The sequence below is a fragment of the Vulpes vulpes genome, chromosome 6, assembly GCF_048418805.1.
Source record: "Vulpes vulpes isolate BD-2025 chromosome 6, VulVul3, whole genome shotgun sequence".
Lineage (NCBI taxonomy): Eukaryota > Metazoa > Chordata > Mammalia > Carnivora > Canidae > Vulpes > Vulpes vulpes.
The window spans coordinates 123,295,507-123,314,579 of record NC_132785.1 but is presented as its reverse complement, the minus strand read 5'-3'; the positions used below and the strand labels follow the sequence as shown (position 1 = coordinate 123,314,579).

Genomic DNA, 19,073 nt, shown 5'->3' with positions numbered 1-19,073 from the left:
TCTCTCTTGCTCTCTCTCAAATAAATAAAATCTTAAAAAAAAAATCCATGCACAGGATAAACACGAGGAATTTGGCACATTTACATATATCCTCCCTCTTCTCCCCACCGATTTTTATTTTCAAACTCACAGAAAGGTTGAAAGACCAGTCCAATGACCACCCGGAAGCCAACCAACCAGTTTCATTCATCCCACAATGCTTCTGAAACACATAAAGTGAGCACAAGGAACCTGCAACCGGTGCGTTCCAGGTTAGGCGAGCCCCTGCTTTGGCTGCATGGTCAGGGGCTGGGCCGGAGTGGATTGTCAGGGCACGGAGGTGCCCACTGCGGGATTGTGAAATGTGTCCCGCTGGAATCGTTAGGGTTGTTTAGTAACAAATCGGGTCACGGGAGGGGAGAGTGAGCTACCCTCTGTGTCCTTGCTTGGGCGGTGACATTCCTATGGAGGTCTGTGCTGTGAGTTCAAAGGTCTGGTTTTGTCCAAACATAATAATCAAGATCCATGTTCTAGTTTCAGGTAAATACGAATGAGAAGGATTTGAGGACAAACTTGGGGAAGAAAGAAAGAGAAAGAAGGAAAGAAAGAAAGAAGGAAAGAAAGAAAAGAAAGAAAGAAAGAAAGAGAGAGAGAGAGAGAGAAAGAGAGAAAGAGAGAAAGAAAAAGAAAGAGGAAAGAAAGAGAGAGAGAAAGAGAGAAAAGAAAGAAAGAAAGAAGAAAGAAAGAAAGAAAAAGAGAAAGAAAGAAAGAAAGACCTTCCTAAGGTCAAAGGGAATGGAATGAACTCTTCCAATCTTATAGGAAGCAGGTGGGTGGCCAAAGGCCACCTCCTCTGCCCTCTTCCATGGCCCCTAGAGGCAGACACTTCTGACCCAGGGGCCTCTCTTTACATCCGGGGTGGGGGGGTGAGGGGGTGGGGGAGAACAGAGTCCCCCTGCCAGGGACAGGCCCTTCTCGGCTGGGCTCTGGAATCCTTGTCGGGCGGGCACAGAAAGCCCCGTTGGCACTTCACACCGTCCTGTTCCACACTTGGACACTTTGCATACAATTTTGCAGTTCTTGCAAAGACCAATTACATAAGTCTCGGTCCAATAAATATTGTCCAGTGTTTGTCTCATCCCGTTAGTCTGGATCCTAGATGTTCCCCCCTGTTCCCTTGGGGTGGCGTTGTTCACGGTTCCCAGGGCCCTGCTCTGGCCTTACACCTCAGGCCTGTGGTATATACACACATGGCTGTGTTTACCTATAGATTTCTGAAAACCCCAGCCTTCCGCCTTCTAATGTGGCCTCGCCAGATTTCCTTCCATGGGTGTCCCCACAGCAGGATGTCTTATCTCGGGTTGTTTCCCCTCCCCCGAGGGGTGGGACCCAGGATGCTGTTAGTATCTCAAAATCCAGCACCCGGCACCTGGGTGGCTCAGCCCTTGAGCCACCTTGAGCATCTGCCTTTGGCTTAGGTCGTGATCCCTGGGGTCCTGGGGTCAAGTCCCACATCAGGCTCCCTGCGGGGAGGCTCTGCCTGTGTCTCTGCCTCTCTGTGTCTCTCATGAATAAATAAGTAAAATCTTTAAAAACAAAACAAAAAACCAGCATAACAGCTCCCAAGTATCTCGTAGGTGAGGCAGAGGCAATGTTTTATCTCAAAATATTAAACTGGGTTTTCTAGAGTCAGTAGAACATGCTACTCTTGATCTCAAGTTCGTGAGTTCAAGCTCCATGTTAGATGTGGAGATTACTTTAAAAAAAAAAATTAAGGGCTTCTGGGTGGCTCAGTCAGTTGGGCATCTGCCTTTGGCTCAGATCATGATCTCAGGACCCTGGGATCTAGTTCCTCACTGGGCTTTCTGCTTAGCAGGGAATCGCTTCTCCATCTCCCTCTGCCTGCTGCTCTGCCTACTTGTGCTCTCTCTCTCTCTGTCAAATAAATAAAATCTTTAAAAGATACATTTAAAAAATTAAAAAACAAAAGGGTCACCTGGCTGATTCAGTCAGTAGAGCATGCAACACTCGATCTCAGGGCCATGAATTCAAGCCCTACATTGGGTGTGGAGCCTACTTAGTTAAAATAAATGAATAAATAATTTTAATTAAAAAAATTTAAAACGATAAACTTGGTTTTCTCTGTACCTTCCTTTTCCTCTGGGACATTTCTGGGATTCTCAATTCCATTTCCTCCCGGCCCAGCCCATACCAAAGCAGAAACCAAGCCACAGATAATCAGCCACCTGCTTTAAGTGGACATCCAGGGTGTGATGCAAGCCTATGTTCTCTACCCCTAAAAACCAGACTAGAGTGTCCTGGGCAAGAAGAGGGGAAGAGGTACCCTGACTTCAGAGGAAGGTGTAGAGGGACTAGAATTCTCGAAGGTGAGTGGCTGGGGAGAGGACACCTGTAGGAACGAAGGGCTGAGGCCAGAAGACCAGAGATGGGGAGGGCAGTCAAGAGCTGTGGTCCAAGGAATGCAGTGGGGGGTCCTCTGGGGCAGGGCCTGTGAAAGACAACACTAGGAAGGGGCCCTCTGTCACCCAGGGCTGGCTTATACCTCTGTCCTTCTTCCCTGATTCCCACCTGCCCAGCCCATCCCTGGAAGATCAGAAACAGCCACCAGCAAAGATGAGAAGAGGAGGTAAGAGGAAAGAAGCCGAATGTGCTTGAGAGGGTGGCAAGAGGAGAAACTACGTTGGATAAGTCACATGTTGGACTACTCTATAGACGATACCAGTAAAACCAGTTTGATGGAGGATCTCAACTGTCTATCAGAATGAAATGGTTTTAGTTTCTGAATAATTGCTCCTGACTGTTTTTCTGCAAAGTGGCAAGGTCCCTTGGAAATATCTAAGTTTACAACCCAGCTTGCAATTATTTGATTGGAATGGACTTCTTCTAAGCAAAAAGACTACTTATTTATTATCTAGGAGTTGCAATGGAACCAGCCTGAAACTCTGTCCATGGGTAGGGAAAGAATGAGTCCAGGGTTTGTGTTTAAAGTGACATCTCACTCTGATGAGTTTGTTCAACAAACTGGTTGAAGTTACCAAATGAATAAGGATATTTTTCCATTTATTTGTATTTCTTCCTGCAGAAATTATGGCTCCACATTATTCGCCCATTTTTTTTCTATTAAGGATTGAATGATTTTCTTATTAGCTTGCCTGAGCATTTTATATATGAAGGATATTAAATATTTATCATATAAGTGGCAAATATCTTTTCCTGGTTTATCCTTTGCCTTTTAATTAATGAGTTTTGATGTTTATAAACTATTTATGACTACACATTTGATCTTTTACTATTATGACTTTAAATATTTTAATTTATTTGACAGAAAGAGAGAGTAAAAGGGGGGAGCAGCAGAGGGAGAGGGAGAAGCGGACTCCCCGCTGAGCAGGGAGCCCCATGCAGGGCTCAATCCTAGGACCCCAGGATCATGACCTGAGCCAAAGGCACACGCTCAACCACTGAGACTGTGCCATGTGTGCTACCTGCGTTCTGCTCCATGTTTTCCTTGATGCCATCCAAGAGCTCCTGCGCATCTTCCACATTCTCCTCTTCTTCCTCTTCACCTTCCTCTTCTTCTTCCCCTTCATCCTTAGGTGTGACAATCGCCTCCTACATACCCCAGGAATATTTAAATTAGATGATGGATCCAATCCTCCATGGATCTGCTACTCGCAAACTACCTAGCCAGTGATCCTAAAAAGGCTGGTGCCTGAATAGGGAATACGCTCACCCAGTCATTGCGCAAGTTGTCAGGATGCGTGTATCTACAAAGATGGATGAGAGCCTCGAGGTTTTTCTTACTCTATTTTAGAAGAATCCATTTCTGTTTTAACACCAGGACTGCTTAAGAATCAACACTTTTCTAGTTGGCAGGTTTTATCTTACTTGAAGAAAACACATTTTGTAGAAATTAAGACTATCAGTAACCATTGAAGGAAATGTATCAGAGTAGCTACCGTTTCCAATAAAATTATAAAAAGCAGTTAGTTGATGGAGAGGGGGATAAATAGGCAGAGCACAGAGGATTTTTAGGGCAGTGAAACTAGTCTGTATGATACTATAATGGTAAATACATGTCATACATTTGTCCAAACCCATAGGAATGTATAACACCAATAAAAAACCCTAAAGTAAACAATGGGCTTGGATGATAACCAAGTGTCAGTGTAGATCTATCAGTTGTAACTAATGTAACCACTCTGGTGGGGAGGTTGATAATACAAAAGGTTATGCATGCAAACGGCAGGGGGTATATGGAAAATCCCCGTACCTACCTTTCAGTCTTGCTCTGAACCGAAAGCTTCTCTAAGAAAATAGTCTCTCTCTCTTTCTCTTTTTTAAGAGAAAGTGTGCATGTGCATGCAATGGGCAGGGGATGGGCCAGAGCGAGCGAGCAAGTGAGAGAAAAAGAAAGAGAGAAACTTAAGCAGGCTCCACATCCAGCACAGAGCCCAACTTGAGGCTCAATCTCATGACCCCCGAGATCATGACCTGAGCCAAAATTAACAGTCTGAAGCTTAATCGCCTAACCCATGCAGGTGGGCCCCAATAGTTTCCGTTTTTAAAAAGTAGTTAATAAATAGTCTGATAATATTCTGAGAAATGTACATCAAGAATTTAAAAAAAAACCTAAAAATTGGGGTGCCTGGGTGGTGCAGTCGGTTAAGCATCCTACTCTTGATCTCAGCTCAGGTGTTGAACGGGGATTCAGACCCCAAGTTGGACTCCACCCTGGGTGTGGAGCCTACTTAAAAAAAAAAAACTAACTAAAAATGTGCAGTCAACAGAGAGAATACTAGATGTATTTTTTAGCAACAGCTGGAGACAGACTAAATTTCAAGGGCACCCCATGAAAGATGCTTCCATCTCCCAGAGGAAAGTCCTGTGGGATGTTCTCTTTTCATAACTGGGGCCAAGAACAAAATCCAATTAAAATAACAAATCTCTTTGCAGGATGCCACTTAAAATTAGTGGCTTCCTTATTACAAGACCAAGGAGAGTATTTTTAAGATACAAAAATTCCCAGTGAAGTAGTTAGGAACGTTACCAGTTTTGCTATGGCTTCGGAAATAACATCCTTCAATTTAATGTGATGCAGCTTGTAGTGCTTTGACAAGGCTTCAGCAATACTGGATTTTCCCACAGCAGGAGGACCAAGAATGCAAATCTTGATCGGCTGCAGAAGGAGCACAAGGACCATACAGTGAGTCATGAACAATCTGTGGCTCGATAGAGTGTTTTTTATTTCAGGGGAAGGGGTGTCTTTTCTGAATGTCTCTGGATCCTGTGGGTTAATGCTCCTCTGTCAAGTCTCCAGAGTCATTCTTCCACTGCCAGCCTCTGTGGTCACTGGCACATTGTCCCAACAGCGCTGCTGTCCCATCATCAGGGAGTGGCTATTCATGTCCATTCATTCAGCAGGTACTTAGTGAGCACCTACTATGTGCACTGACCAACCATGGGGGACACAACACTCAACAAGATGTGCTTAGGAACAGCCCCAAAAGTACTAAAAAACAAAGTACTCAAGTGTAGGGATACCTGGGTGGCTCAGGGGTTGAGCATCTGCCTTCGGCTCAGGGTGTGATCCCGGGGTCCAGGGATCGAGTCCTGCATCAATCTCCCTGCAGGGAGCCTGCTTCTCCCTCTGCCTGTGTCTCTGCCTCTCTCTCTATGTCTTTCATGAATAAATAAATATACTCTTAAAAAAAATGTACTCAAGTGCTATATACTACCATATTAGTCTTTTAAAAAAATGTTTAATTTAAAATTCAATTTAATTAACATACAGAGGTTAACATTTCAGAAGTGGAGGTCAGTTATCCATCAGTCTTATATAACACCCAGTGTTCATTCCATCACGTGCCCTCCTTAATGCTCATGACTCAGTAACCCCATCTTCCCACCCTCCTCCCCTCCAGCAACCCTCAGTTTGTTTCCTAGAGTTAAGAGTCTCTTATGGTTTGTCTCCCTCTCTGATTTCATCTTATTTTATTTTTCCTTTCCTCCTCTGTTCATCTGTTTTGTTTCTTAAATTCCACATATGAGTCATAGTACTCTCATAAAGACAACAAAGACATAGAATTTCTGGTCCAGTGTGTGGCGGCTTAGATTATTGCCTCATGAATCTTGTTTCTGGGCTAACTGGATCTTTAATCATACTTTACTATTTAGCACAGTTATTTTTCTTTCTAGTTTTAAAAAAATATACTCATTAAAATAAAACAAAACAAAAAAACAGCCCCACCATTTCTTCTGCTGAAACTTGTTTGAATGTTCCAGAAGCTCTGTGACATTCATAACCAGGGAGTAAATGTATAATACTGAATTAAAAAAATTGGTAGTCGTCATTTCTTTCAATGTGGTCCCAATAGTTGAACTGAGGCCTCGTACTTTGTAAGGGAAATTAATAACAAAAATCAGGCTGATGGGAAGAATTCCCATTGGCAGAGTGTCCATGCGCTTAAAAGTTATCTAATTTGAGCCACAAAGTTGGTTGTAGTTATTATGACCACCACTTGACAGATGAAGGGACCAAGGCTATGAAGGAAATACCACTGCAGGTGGTGCTGGATGACGATGGTGAACATGACTGATCTTAACCGGTGAGGGACACTTTTGGGGTGATGATGATGACCAAGATGGCGGGCAGGGGAGGGCAGGTGTCTGAGAAAGCAGCTCAAACTACTTGAGTCCCAATAGGCAGGGCTGTGCTCCTTGGTGGACCTGGTGCGTTCACCACAGCCTGAGGTCCCCTGTCTACTGAACATGTTCACTAGCACCATTTTGTCCACACACCGATGGCAGATCTGTCTCCTGGGATGGGCGCACCTCAGCCAGGTAAAAAAACAGAATGACAGTGGATCTACTTAATAGTGAGAACTACTGGGGCACCTGGGTGGCTCAATTGCTTAAGCATTTGCATTTGGCTCAGGTCATGATCGCAGGGTCCTGGGATCGAGCCCCACATGGGGCTGGCTCCCTGCTCAGTGGGGAATCTGCTTCTCCCTCTGCCCTTCTCCCTTGCTCATGCTTTCTTTCTCTCTCTTTCTTTCTCTCAAATAAATAAATAAAATCTTTTAAAAAATAGAAGTATGACTCCCACTGAACTCAGAACTCCAAGTGCACTTGTCTGGTACATATGTTCCCTCGGAGAAAACAGGCATGGAGGGTTGTTGATGAGCATCATGTGGAACATGAAGAGTTAGATGTACAGGCTACATAATGGCATCCAGTCACATTAGCTTGATGCATCAGTCTTCAGCAGGGACCAGCTTGCCTTGCTAAAGGGCCTGGAATCGTGGAAGCCCTTGGCTTAAGGCTCCATGTTTTGGGATGTCACTGGTATGGCACTGTCTACCTTACCCTCTATAGTTTCCTGTCCTATGCTTTTACATGACCAATGCCCCCAGGGATGTATAGACTGTTTAATTATCAGAGATGCTTGGGGCACCAGGGTGGCTCAGTTGGTTGTGTCTGCCTTCAGCTCAGGTCATGATCCCAGGCTCCTGGGATCTAGCCTCGCATGAGGCTCCCTACTTGGCGGGGAGTCTCCCTCGCCCTCTGCCCCTCCCTCTCCACCCCCCTCTTATGGTATCTCTCTCTCTCTCCCTCACATTCTTTCTCTCTCTCTGTCTCAAATAAATAAATAAAATCTTTAAAAAAATTTTTTTAGATGTGCTTATTCCCTCTATCATGGTCTACCCAGTCTTGTTAATTGGGAACCATGAGATCTCTTTAAGGCGTCTTGTTCTTATACTTTAACTGTGCTGATTTACATTTGACCCACAGAAGACAACACTAGTTTCACCATTTGAGTTGGGTCTTGTGCGTCTCAGGTACAGCCACCATGGCTATCTCAGATGCTTAAAGAAATCATTGTTCTTTTGCTGAGAGGCACATCTTCTACTTACTCTTAACGAGGCATGTTTTTCAGGAGAATATGGTTCTTAGGACACAATGGTGATACTGTTCTTGCTCATATGGAGCTTCCCATGCGCAGTGGTAGCTATGGTTAGGATGGCATCTGTTCCTCATAAGGTCTCCCCTAGTTTTCAACACATGTTCTCACGTATGAACCACTCTTATCTTTGGGATACTTCCCTGGGATAAATCATGGGCCTGGGCAAGGGCTACATATACCTGATTTCAGGTAGGGAGGTGTGAAGACGCTGCAGTTAGGCTCTTCTAGCTAAGTTTGCATGCCAGCCAGTTTGAATCTCTGATTAGCTGTGGGACCTTGAAGAAATTGCTCAATCTCTCTGAGCCTCAGTTTCGTCATCTATAATGTGGAGATAAGCACATCTACTTTTGATGTGGAGATAAGCACATCTAAGAGTTTGATGTTTAAAAAAAAAAGATTTTAGTTATTCATGAGAGACATGGAGAGAGAGGCAGAGACATAGGCAGAGGGAGAAGCAGGCTCCCTGCGGGGACCCCGATGTGGGACTCGATCCCGGGACCCATAGGTAACCCAGGCTGAAAGAGACAGGTCAGGAGGCACCTGCTATTTTTCTGTATATAGACAGTGCTGTGGCAGTCAGCCTTGAGCTTACGATTGTGTTCAATTTGTGTCAAGCATAACAGTCATTATCCGTGTTACCTTTAAAATGTTTAATCTTTGATTGACAGAATCAATATAATATACTTACAGATGGTTAGACAGGGACAAGTGGGTCATATTTTAAAAAGAACTTGATTTTAGAAATTGGCACATTTGAAAAAGAAAATATTTTCATTGGTGTGGTTATACTAAAAGTTTCATCCACATTGCTTAAGTCAGAATTTAAAACAAGAAACGAAATCGTTAAGTTGAATTGAAACAGGAAATCGTCATAGTTACCAATAATCTTCTGCTTTGCTTGTACTCTTTGAGGATACTGTTGATATTTTCCACGAATCCTGTTTGGGCAACCCAGCGAATGTTAAAATTCTCCTTCACAAAAATTGCTTCCATTCTCAAGTTGACCAGTAAATGGTCAAGGCATTCTTGCTAAGAGATAAAGGAATATTAGAGATTGGAGAATCATCTTGAGATTTTCTTTCATCTTGAAGGTTATAACAGACCCAAATCGCTGCTATTAAAGAAAAATACATACATTCACAAAACATGGAAGCCAGTCAATGGTGGCACCCACAATGGTGTTGACCGAGCACCCCCTGTGGGCATCTGTGACACTTCCAAACTCACCCCACGTCTGCGTCAGGATGGGCAGCATCTTGGCTCTCAGACAAGCAGTTCAAAGAGCTAGAAGATGCTGGAAGCCCCAGTGTAAGGCTTCTTCTTCTTTTTTTTTTTTTTTAAACAAATTGTAATTGTATCTATTCTTTGAATAGTGCAATCTCATGGCTCAAAATCCAAAAGAAAAAAATATAAAGGAAAGCATTCTCTGTGACCCCCATCACCACCCACTCAGCTCTGCTCCCCGGAGGCAACCAGTGATACTAGTCCTTTCGGAAGCATGCTCAAAGGTAGTGTTTTGATGCAATTTCTAGAAAGAAAAAAAAAATTATGTCCTAAAGCAAGTTCAAAGGGCACACCGCTGACAAAAGCTGCGTAGGTTTCTGTTGTAATGGGACCAGAAATCCCAGGTTCCTGTGTGAATTATACAAAGAGGCCAAAGAGAAGGACAACCAGTGTCTGTCTGTAAAGCATTTACGTATCAAACAGTTTTCGAATACATCTTCTGACCAGCACCTCTGAGGGTTTTTCAGAAAAGAAACAAGCTCTCAGAAGAGAAGGGGAAATTGCTTTGGGGGAGAATGTTTAGCTGTGCAGGAGGAGCAAAGATGAACCTGGAAGCCAGATATTCTGACTCCAAATCCCTCAAGAACCAATACGTTAGGGAAAAGAATCTCTTATCTACTTACCGTTAAGTCCTTGGTTAGGAAAGCATTTTCTTTGGGTGTTTTCTGGATTTTCCCAGGGCCAGTGTTTTTACTGATGCACTGTTGGAGAAAAAATTGAAATACTATAGTTTGCCTGTAAGATTTTGATACACAATTTCTCGAATGAATGACAATATAAGTAAATAATCTTTTTTTTTTTTTCTTTTCTTTTTTTCTTTTGGCTGAACAGAGGAGGAATACCCTGAGGGTATATGTTGATTCATTTCTTTTGCAAATATTCAAGTTCACCACCACGAGTCAGGGAGGGACTGGAAACAGAGATGAGTCAGGGGCGATCCCTGCCCTCAAGGGACTCTCAGTCTGAAAGGGAGGGAGTCAGCCTGAGTACACAGATGATTATGCTGGATCCCTCGCAGTTTGCAGAGGGGACCCTGGGAAGAGAGGCGCCTGGCCTGTGCGGGACGTGGGAAGGAGGCAGGGAGGTTTTCCGAGGATGAAATCTGAGCTGAATGTTAAAGATGAGTAGGGGGCAGTCAGGGCAAGGCCACACTTGATGGACCAGCAGGGCTACAAGATAACAAGTGGCCTGTATTGGAGAGACAGCTCCCACAGACCTAGAGGCCCTGGAATCTGCCAGTAGGTTTGGGGAACCTGACCGTATCAGGATTTTGGAGCAAGTGTCCAGTACACATTTTAGTAACCCTTCCATGTAATTCATGTGTGTCTTGGTCCCACAGCGGTCCCTCCTGTTCCCTTCCAGGCACAGACTGCAGAAAGGCCATCTTGATTGTAAATATCCCAACACATGCACTGCAAATGCAGACAGTGACTTTGGCTTTAAGAATATTCCATTTGGGGAGTCCCCAGTCTTGTTAGCACACCCAATCCCAGAGCAATATTTTAGAGATGAACACAGTTTAAGAAAAGCCATCAAATATGGGATGGAACGGCAGTACCTTGACCAAGTCTTCCAGGGTATGAACAGACTCGTCCACGGCAACCAGGTAATGAAGCTTTGGCACGTGGTCTATTATGTTTTGTATCACTCTGCAGCCCACCAGGAAAAACCATCACCGAGGGAAAAAGCAAAAGGGACGGAGTCAAGTACAATCCACTGATCACCACTGCCAGGGGCCAGACAGCATCTCACTTCATTTCCAACACGGTTAGGGTTGGGACAATGATCTCTGCTGATGGAGAAGCTGGGAAAGTTCAAGCCCCCATGTTGGCTGTAGAGATAAATAATTTTTTTTAAAGCAACCTATTAGAAAAAATCCGCCCGAAAGGAGCTTGGGTCCCTCTGTAATAGGAACAATTGAACTCTGATTTTTTAAAAGTTTTATTTATGTAAGTAATCTCTACTCAACGTGGGGCTCAAACTCACACCCCAAGATCAAGAGTCACATGCTCTTCCAATGAGCCAGCCAGGTACCCGTGAACTCTGATTTATCTCTTTGGAAGAAAGATGTTAAGAAATAATGCTAAGTATTTTGTTTTACTCATGTAAAAGATTCTTTTACATCTTTAAAACCTGAAAAGGTAATGCAAAATCTCTGCGGGAAAGAAGGGTACATTTCAGTTCCTCCATGTCTGGTGTTAAATGCTGGCTGGATCCAGGTTTTTTTTTTTTTTTTTTTTTTTTTTTTTTAATTTATTTTATTTATTTATGATAGGCACACAGTGAGAGAGAGAGAGAGGCAGAGACACAGCCAGAGGGAGAAGCAGGCTCCATGGACCGGGAGCCTGACGTGGGATTCCATCCCGAGTCTCCAGGATCGTGCCCTGGGCCAAAGGCAGGCGCCAAACCGCTGCGCCACCCAGGGATCCCTGGATCCAGGTTTTAAACCAAGTTTGAAGCTTACATTATTTAGAGGACGCTTCTTTTTTTTTTTTTTAATTTTTATTTATTTATGATAGTCACACAGAGAGAGAGAGAGTCAGAGACACAGGCAGAGGGAGAAGCAGGCCCCATGCACCGGGAGCCCGACGTGGGATTCGATCCCGGGTCTCCAGGATCGCGCCCTGGGCCAACAGCAGGCACTAAACCATTGCGCCACCCAGAGATCCCTAGAGGACGCTTCTTTAAGAAAAATCATAAAAATTCAATTTGGGGCCTTGGAAGAGACTTATGCAGGGGTGGGTCTTGAAGCTTAAATTTCATTATTTCCCAGCAAATTTGTAAACCCACCTGGGGATGACTAATTTACTAGGCACCAGTGGAATCTAGAAGCCAGAATCTGAGGGAAGTGCCAATACTGCTCACTCCTTGCAGGGGAGTCATGGGGGTGTTAGAATAAAGTCCCTGGAACCTGAAGTGTGGAACTGACAAACCACAAATATAGCAAACCCTCTCTTTGACACAGTGTCCAAGTCAACGTCTACAAGGAAGGAGGGTCTTCAGACCTACCTGGGGCCTTTTGCTGGGATACTCTGAGTGTAAAAAAACAGGAGTTCAAGTTCACCCACAATTGCCAAACAAACAAACAAAAAACCGCTTCGGTTTAGATAGAGGTCACTGTCTGATTTCTGGAATTTAAGTCAGTAGGCTGGATACACCAAGCTTACCCAGGACAAAGGCCCCCAGAATGCATGTAACAAATTCTTTCTTTTCCAAAATTGGAAGACATGCTATTCTGCTGATAAACTTTCTAAAAGATGAACTTGAACTTGTCATCCGAAGCATGGTACTTTTAGATGGTGGATACTATTCCACCAGCTGCAAAACAGAGATAATAACCAGACATTGTGCGTAGGGTTGTCATGAAGAACAAATACAGTGACACGCGTAAGGGTCTTGGAGCTTGGTAGGTGCTCTCTAAGTGTTCACTTAAACACAAACAGATCAGTCAATTACTTTCCGGGAAGTCCTAGCTCTAGGAAAACACTTACCCTGCTAGATCAAGAACATGAATTGCTGGAATTACATTTGTTCCATCTCCAAACACTGGTAATGCAGGGACCTCACCCAACCAAGCTATCTGAAAGAAAAGCAAAAGCATATTTTTCTCTGGTTGTATGTTAATTATATATTAATTGTCTGTTACACCTTACACACAGCTATAGTCAGGGGAGTTCAAAAGACCCAGCTGTCTGTGAAGTCATCGTCTAAAGGGGATTTTTGAGAATCAGTTCTGATGAGATTACGTTGCTGATCAAATCCTATTAAGAGTTGAGGAAGGAAAAAAAAAGAGTTGAGGAAGGGGAGGTGGGTTGGGGGATGGGGTAACTGGGTGACGGGCACTTAAAAGGGCACTTGATGGGATGAGCACTGGGTGTTATACTATATGTTGGCAAGTTGAATTTAAATTAAAAAAAATCCTATTAAGAGAAATAGTGTAACCTCAGGACTGAAATACTTTTCAAGAAATCTACAATCTCATTGGTGATCTCCAGTGGTCATCTGAATGGTGTCTACAGAGAAATGAAATGCTTTCAAATGCATGACACGTTCCATTATTACAAAAAAAATGAGATTGAGAGTCTAAAATTACTCCACGGGTCAGGGGTAATTATTATCAGTTCATAGATGAAATGCTTAGTAGATAAAGGCAAGAGGTTGTACAGATAATGATTCGCTGAGCCTGGATTTGAACCCTGATCTTCAGAGTCCAAATCCTTGTCTTTTCCCTGCATTTACGTATTTCAGTAAAGAAACAGTCTGGATACTGTTAAGCTGTCAGGTACTAGATGATTTTAAATTGCTTTTCAAGAGTGAAAGAGGTAGGAGTGGGGGCCATAGCAGATGAATATTGTAAGATATTTTGGATTTTGGGAAACCATTTAAAGGGTTTTTATTAACTTAAATTCAATTAATTGGGATTCCTGGGTGGCTCAGTGGTTGAGCGTCTCCATTCCGCTCAGGTCGTGATCCCAGGTCCGGGGATTGGGTCCTGTATCCGGCTCCCCGTGAGAAACCTGCTTCTCCCTCTGTCTCTGCCTCTCTCTGTGTGTCTCTCATGAATAAATAAATAAAATCTTAAAAAATAAATAAATACAATCAATTAATCAACATTTAATGTATTATTGGTTTCAGAGGTAGAGATCAGTGATTTATCAGTTGTGTATAACAACACTCAGTGCTCATCACATCATGTGTCCTCCTTAATGCCCATGACCCATCCCCCAACTCCCCTCCCCTCCAGCGACCCTCAGTTTGTGTAAGAGTCTGTGATTAAGAGTCTCTTATAGTTTGTCTCTTTCTCTGATTTTATCTTGTCTTATTTTTTCCTCTCTTCCCCTACGATCTTCTGTTGTGTTTCTTAAATTCCACATGTGAGTGAAATCACATAATAGTCTTTCTCTGATTGACATTTCACTTACCATAATACCCTCTATTTCCACACATGTCATTGCAAACGGCAAGATTTCAAATTTTTTGATGGCAAAGTAGTGTTCCATGGTATACGTACAGCACATCTTTATCCGTTCACCTGTCAATGGACATTTGGGCTCTTCCCATAGTGTGGCTATGTGGACATTGCTGCCATAAACATCAGGGTGTACGTTCCCCTTCAGATCATTACATTTGTATCTTTGGCATAAATGCCCAGTAATACAATTGCTAGGTCATAAGGTAGCTCTACTTTCAACTTTTTGAGGAACCTCCACACTGTTTTCCAGAGTGGTTGCACCAGCTTGCATACCTACCAATAGTATATGAGGGTTCCCCTTTTTCTGCACCAATATCTGTCATTTCTTGACTTGTTAATTTTAGCCATACTGACCAGTGTGAGGTGGTAACCCATTGTGGTTTTGACTTGTATTTGCCTGACGCTGAGTGACAAGCATTTTTTCATGTGTCTATTGGCCATTTGTATCTCATCTTTGGAGAAATGTCTGTTCCTGTCTTCTGCTCATTTCTTGGTTGGATAATTTGTTCTTTGGGTGTTGAGTTTGATCAGTTCTTTATAGATTTTGGATATTAATCCTTTATCTGGCGTGTCATTTGCAAATATCTTCTCCCATTCTGTTGGTTGTCCTTTGGTTTTGTCAATGGTTTTCCCTTGTTATACAAAAGCTTTTTATCTTGATGAAGTCCCAATAGTTCATTTTTGCCTTTGTTTCACTTGCCTTTGGGGACATGTCTAAATAAGAAGTTGTTGCGGGGTTGCTGCCTGTGTTCTCCTCTAGGATTTTGATGGACTTCTATCTCACATTTAGGTGTTTCAACCATTTTGAGTTTATTTCTGTGAATGGTGTGAGGAAACGGTCCAGTTTCATTCTTCTGCTTATGGCTGCCTGACTCCCAACACAATTTGTTGAAGAGATTGTCTTTTTTCCATTGGATATTCCTTCCTGCTTTGTTGAAGATCAGTTAACCATTTAGTGGTGGGTCCTTTTCTGGGTTTTCTATTCTGTTCTATTGGCTTATAGGTTTGTTTTTGTCCAGTACCATACTGTCTTGATGATTACAGCTCTGTAATAGAACTTAAGTCCAGAATCGTGATGCCACCAGTTTTGGTTTTCTTTTTCAACATTCCTTTGGCTATTTGGGATCTTTTTGGGTTCCATACAAACTTTAGGATTATTTGTTCCAGCTCTGTGAAATAAGTTGATGGTATTTTGATAGGGCATTGAACAGTTCTAAGCAGTGAAGTGACATCATTAGATTTGCTTTTGTTGCCTCGTGAAGGAATGATGGGAAGTAAGAATCTAAATGGGCAGCTGGAGGCCAGGATAGTTGTGTGGACAAGAGTTGTCTGCCCTACCTAGCCTGTGGTTGGGGGGTTGGGGGAGTGGGGTTGGAGAGGAGGAGATACTGAGGAGGTTGGCTGTATAGTTCTGGGGGATTTTGTGTTGGATGAGAAAGAAGGAGGAGTTGGTTGGTGCAGCTGGGTAGAAGAAGGTCCCATTTTCTGAGATGGGATCCTGGAGCAGGTTTGGGGATGACTGTAGGTAGAATTTGGGTTTATGGAACATCCAAAGTGAGGCACTAGATAGCTAGATTCACAGAGCTCAGATTCAGGAGAGAGCCCTGCTGTAGAAACTGATGTTTGAGAGTCATTGGTACCAGTCATGGGAATGGACAGACCAACCCAGGAAAGAGCGTATGTAGATAGAGAAGACAGGAGAGAGGTGTCTGTGTGGTGAAGTCAGTTGAGTGTCCAGCTCTTAATTTCAGCTCAGGTGGTGATCTTAGGATTGTGAGATCGAGCCCTGCATCCTGCTCTCCTCCTGGCAGGGAATCTGCTTCAGATTCTCTCTCTTCTTCTGTCCCTCCTACTTGTGCTCTCTCTCTCTCTCAAATACATAAATACATCTTAGGGAAAAAAAAGACAAGAGGATCTCAGGCAGGAACCTGAGAAAGCCAACATTCAGTGGTCAGGTAGGTGAGGAGCAGCTGAGAATGGTTAAGGACAAATTGACTTCATCACCTACCAGTCTCCTGTAATTTGGCTACACTCATCTATTTGCTGTTCCTTAACACAACTCACACATTTCTGCCTCAGGTCTTTGCATTTATAGTTCCTACCACCTTTCCTCTAGAAAGCAAAGTAGCCAGCTCCCTTGTAACTTTCTGCTCAAATGTCATATGATGGGAAAGGTCTTCCCTGACCATCATAATCAAGATACAACTTGAGAGCCTACTACTGGCTCTGTTTCTATCTTTCTCTGTTTTGTTGCTTTCCATCTTATTTTTCAACATCTGAAATACTCTATGTGTGCGGGTTAATGGGGTTCTTATCTCTGGCTCTCCTCCTCTACGCCACTGGAATGCAACCTCACAAATGTGAGGACTTTATTATTATGGTATCCGATTCCCAGAATCTACAATGTTTTCTGGCACACGATGGGCATCAATGTCTGTCTCATGAATGAAAGGAAATCCAACTTTCTCATTATCCGGAGAGCAGTATATACAAGTTGCTAATAATTAGAAAGAAAAATAGAAAAAGAAAAAAAATCTTCAAATTGTATAACCTTACTCTAAAACACTTTAAAAAAGGGATCCCTGGGTGGCGCAGTGGTTTGGCGCCTGCCTTTGGCCCAGGGCGCGATCCTGGAGACCCGGGATCGAATCCCACGTCGGTTCCCGGTGCATGGAGCCTGCTTCTCCCTCTGCCTGTGTCTCTGCCTCTCTCTCCCTCTCTCTCTGTGTGACTATCATAAATAAAAATTAAAAAAAAAAAACACTTTAAAAAACCCTCATAGTCACTGAAAAGTCATACCTTAAAAAAATAATGTAAGATGCCTTCTTCCACTCCATATTGAAGTCCAGCAGCAACCACATAAGTCGTGAGTTTTTTGGCCTATTAGACAAAGTAGAGGAAAAAAGCTAAATATAATATTATTACTCATACTGAACCAGATTATTTAGTGGTTAAAATGAATGAATGCCTCTGACCACTACCAAAATTTATTTGGGACTTTTAATTAAATGAAAGCCAGAGATAATAATTTGTAAAGACTTAACACCTGCGTGCTCCACACTGGTGTCTATGAGATATAAAAATGAGTCTTTTCACGATGACGTTTACTTACCCAGTAGGGGAGGCAGACATACATAGGGAGTTTTTAGTAATGGGCCTCAATACAAGGTGTGATATTGTGATTCATAATAAGAAATATATATTTGGTCTTCATCTCCATATCTGGCACTGAGATCCTAAAACCATGGCAATTTCCAAGAAAATGGAGTGATGACGGTGCCTTTTATGTTAACCAGGTGATTTTTGGATCCAGCCTGAAGATGTGGGTTAATTGCCAGTTTCCAGTTCCCTCCACTATCTCCAGGGAGCGATGGGGGTGGGGGGCGATGGTGGAGATCGAGTTCAACCACCAACAGCCAATGATTTATTTAAACATGATCAAGCCTCCATAAAAACCCAAAAGGAGAAGGTGTGGAGAGCTTCTGGGTTGGTGAACATGTGGAGGTTTGGGGAGAGCAGAGAAGCTCCATGCCTTTCTCTGAACCTTGCCCTGTGCATTGCTTCCATCTGGCTATTGATGAGCTATATTCTTTTATAACACACTGGTCATCTAATAAGTAAAATGTTTCTCTGAATTCTGTGAGTCACTCTTAGCAAACTAATTAAACCTAAGGCTCAGGGAGGTGGGAGGGGTCATTGGAACCTTCAATCTATAAGGGTTGGTCAGAAGCCACAGGTGATGGCCTGAGCTTGCAACTGATGAAGGATAGAAGCAAAAAAAAATGTCCACCTTTAGCCCAAGAGGCTGTCCTAGCCTGCATAGTTTCGGTAAAGATCAAATATGATCTGGTTGCTACATTCTTTTTTTTTTTTTTTTAAGTAGGCTCCATGTTCAACATGGAGCTCAAGGTGGGGCTTGTATTTACAATCCTGAGATCAAGGCCTGACATGAGAGCTTATTCAATTGAGCCACCCAGATGCCCCCTGGTTGCTACATTTTTAAGGGGTCTCATGACTGCTCATATATTTCACTGATGGTTAATATTGAACTGTATGAAAAACACCAGATAAATCTTGCAAAAGTAGTTTTACAATTAGAAATTCAAAGAAACATTTATGATCTCATACCCTCTGCACATTCCCTTCCTCTTGAACACGAAGTGTATAACTACCAGCTTCATACAGCAAAAAAGCAGCCCTTTCTTCCCATAAGTCCTGTCTTCATGCTACTTAAAAAAAAACTAAGTTATATCATACAATGTCTCAAGAATTCTTTCTTGACTGTTGTGCTCAGCAACTCCACACGTGTCTGAAGCAGGGGACAGTCTTGTAGGACTGAGTCTTAAACCCATGGGATTTAATGGGTTAAATCTTCTTTCTAAGAAGATAGTGTCAGAATTGACTTGAAATGTAGGACACCGGGCAGGTGCCCAAGAATTGCTTGGTGTTATGGGAAACCCCTCCCAGAGTAGATGCACACACATAATGGAATTGGGTCCAAAGCCTTTATCAGGAATGTGAGTCTCTCTTCTGCTCCAGGTAATCCATGGCGGATTAAAAAAATCCAAAACCTAGTGTAAATACTTAGAAATTCCAAATAAAACATCATTAATGTCCTTCTAGGATGGCACAATTCTCAAGGGCATAAGAGCTATCCTTAGGGGCCAGAAACAGAAGTGAAAACAAGAGTGGTGAGAGTGGACAGTGTGGGCACCCTGGGAGGTTGAGGGTCTCAATCTAGGAGTATGTATTTTATTTTATTTTATTTTATTTTATTTTATTTTTTTTAGGAGTATGCATTTTAAAATCCATGTGAGTAGAGGAGACAAAGCACTCCGTCTGGTGAGGTGAGGA

At 42.9% G+C, this 19,073-nt stretch overlaps 1 protein-coding gene across 2 annotated transcripts in view; it reads right to left on the bottom strand.

Annotated features, from left to right (window-relative positions):
- Positions 1-19,073, bottom strand: part of AK7 (adenylate kinase 7) — a 76,153-nt gene that overhangs the window by 17,372 nt on the left and 39,708 nt on the right. For both annotated transcript variants that reach the window (XM_072762262.1, XM_072762263.1), the window contains exons 6-12: positions 17,019-17,099; positions 12,739-12,827; positions 10,806-10,896; positions 9,871-9,948; positions 8,843-8,992; positions 5,048-5,176; positions 3,483-3,609 (exon numbers count right to left, since the gene is read on the bottom strand). In XM_072762262.1, coding sequence (XP_072618363.1) covers positions 3,483-3,609; positions 5,048-5,176; positions 8,843-8,992; positions 9,871-9,948; positions 10,806-10,896; positions 12,739-12,827; positions 17,019-17,099 — 745 coding nt within the window. The remainder of the gene's footprint in view (positions 1-3,482; positions 3,610-5,047; positions 5,177-8,842; positions 8,993-9,870; positions 9,949-10,805; positions 10,897-12,738; positions 12,828-17,018; positions 17,100-19,073) is intronic.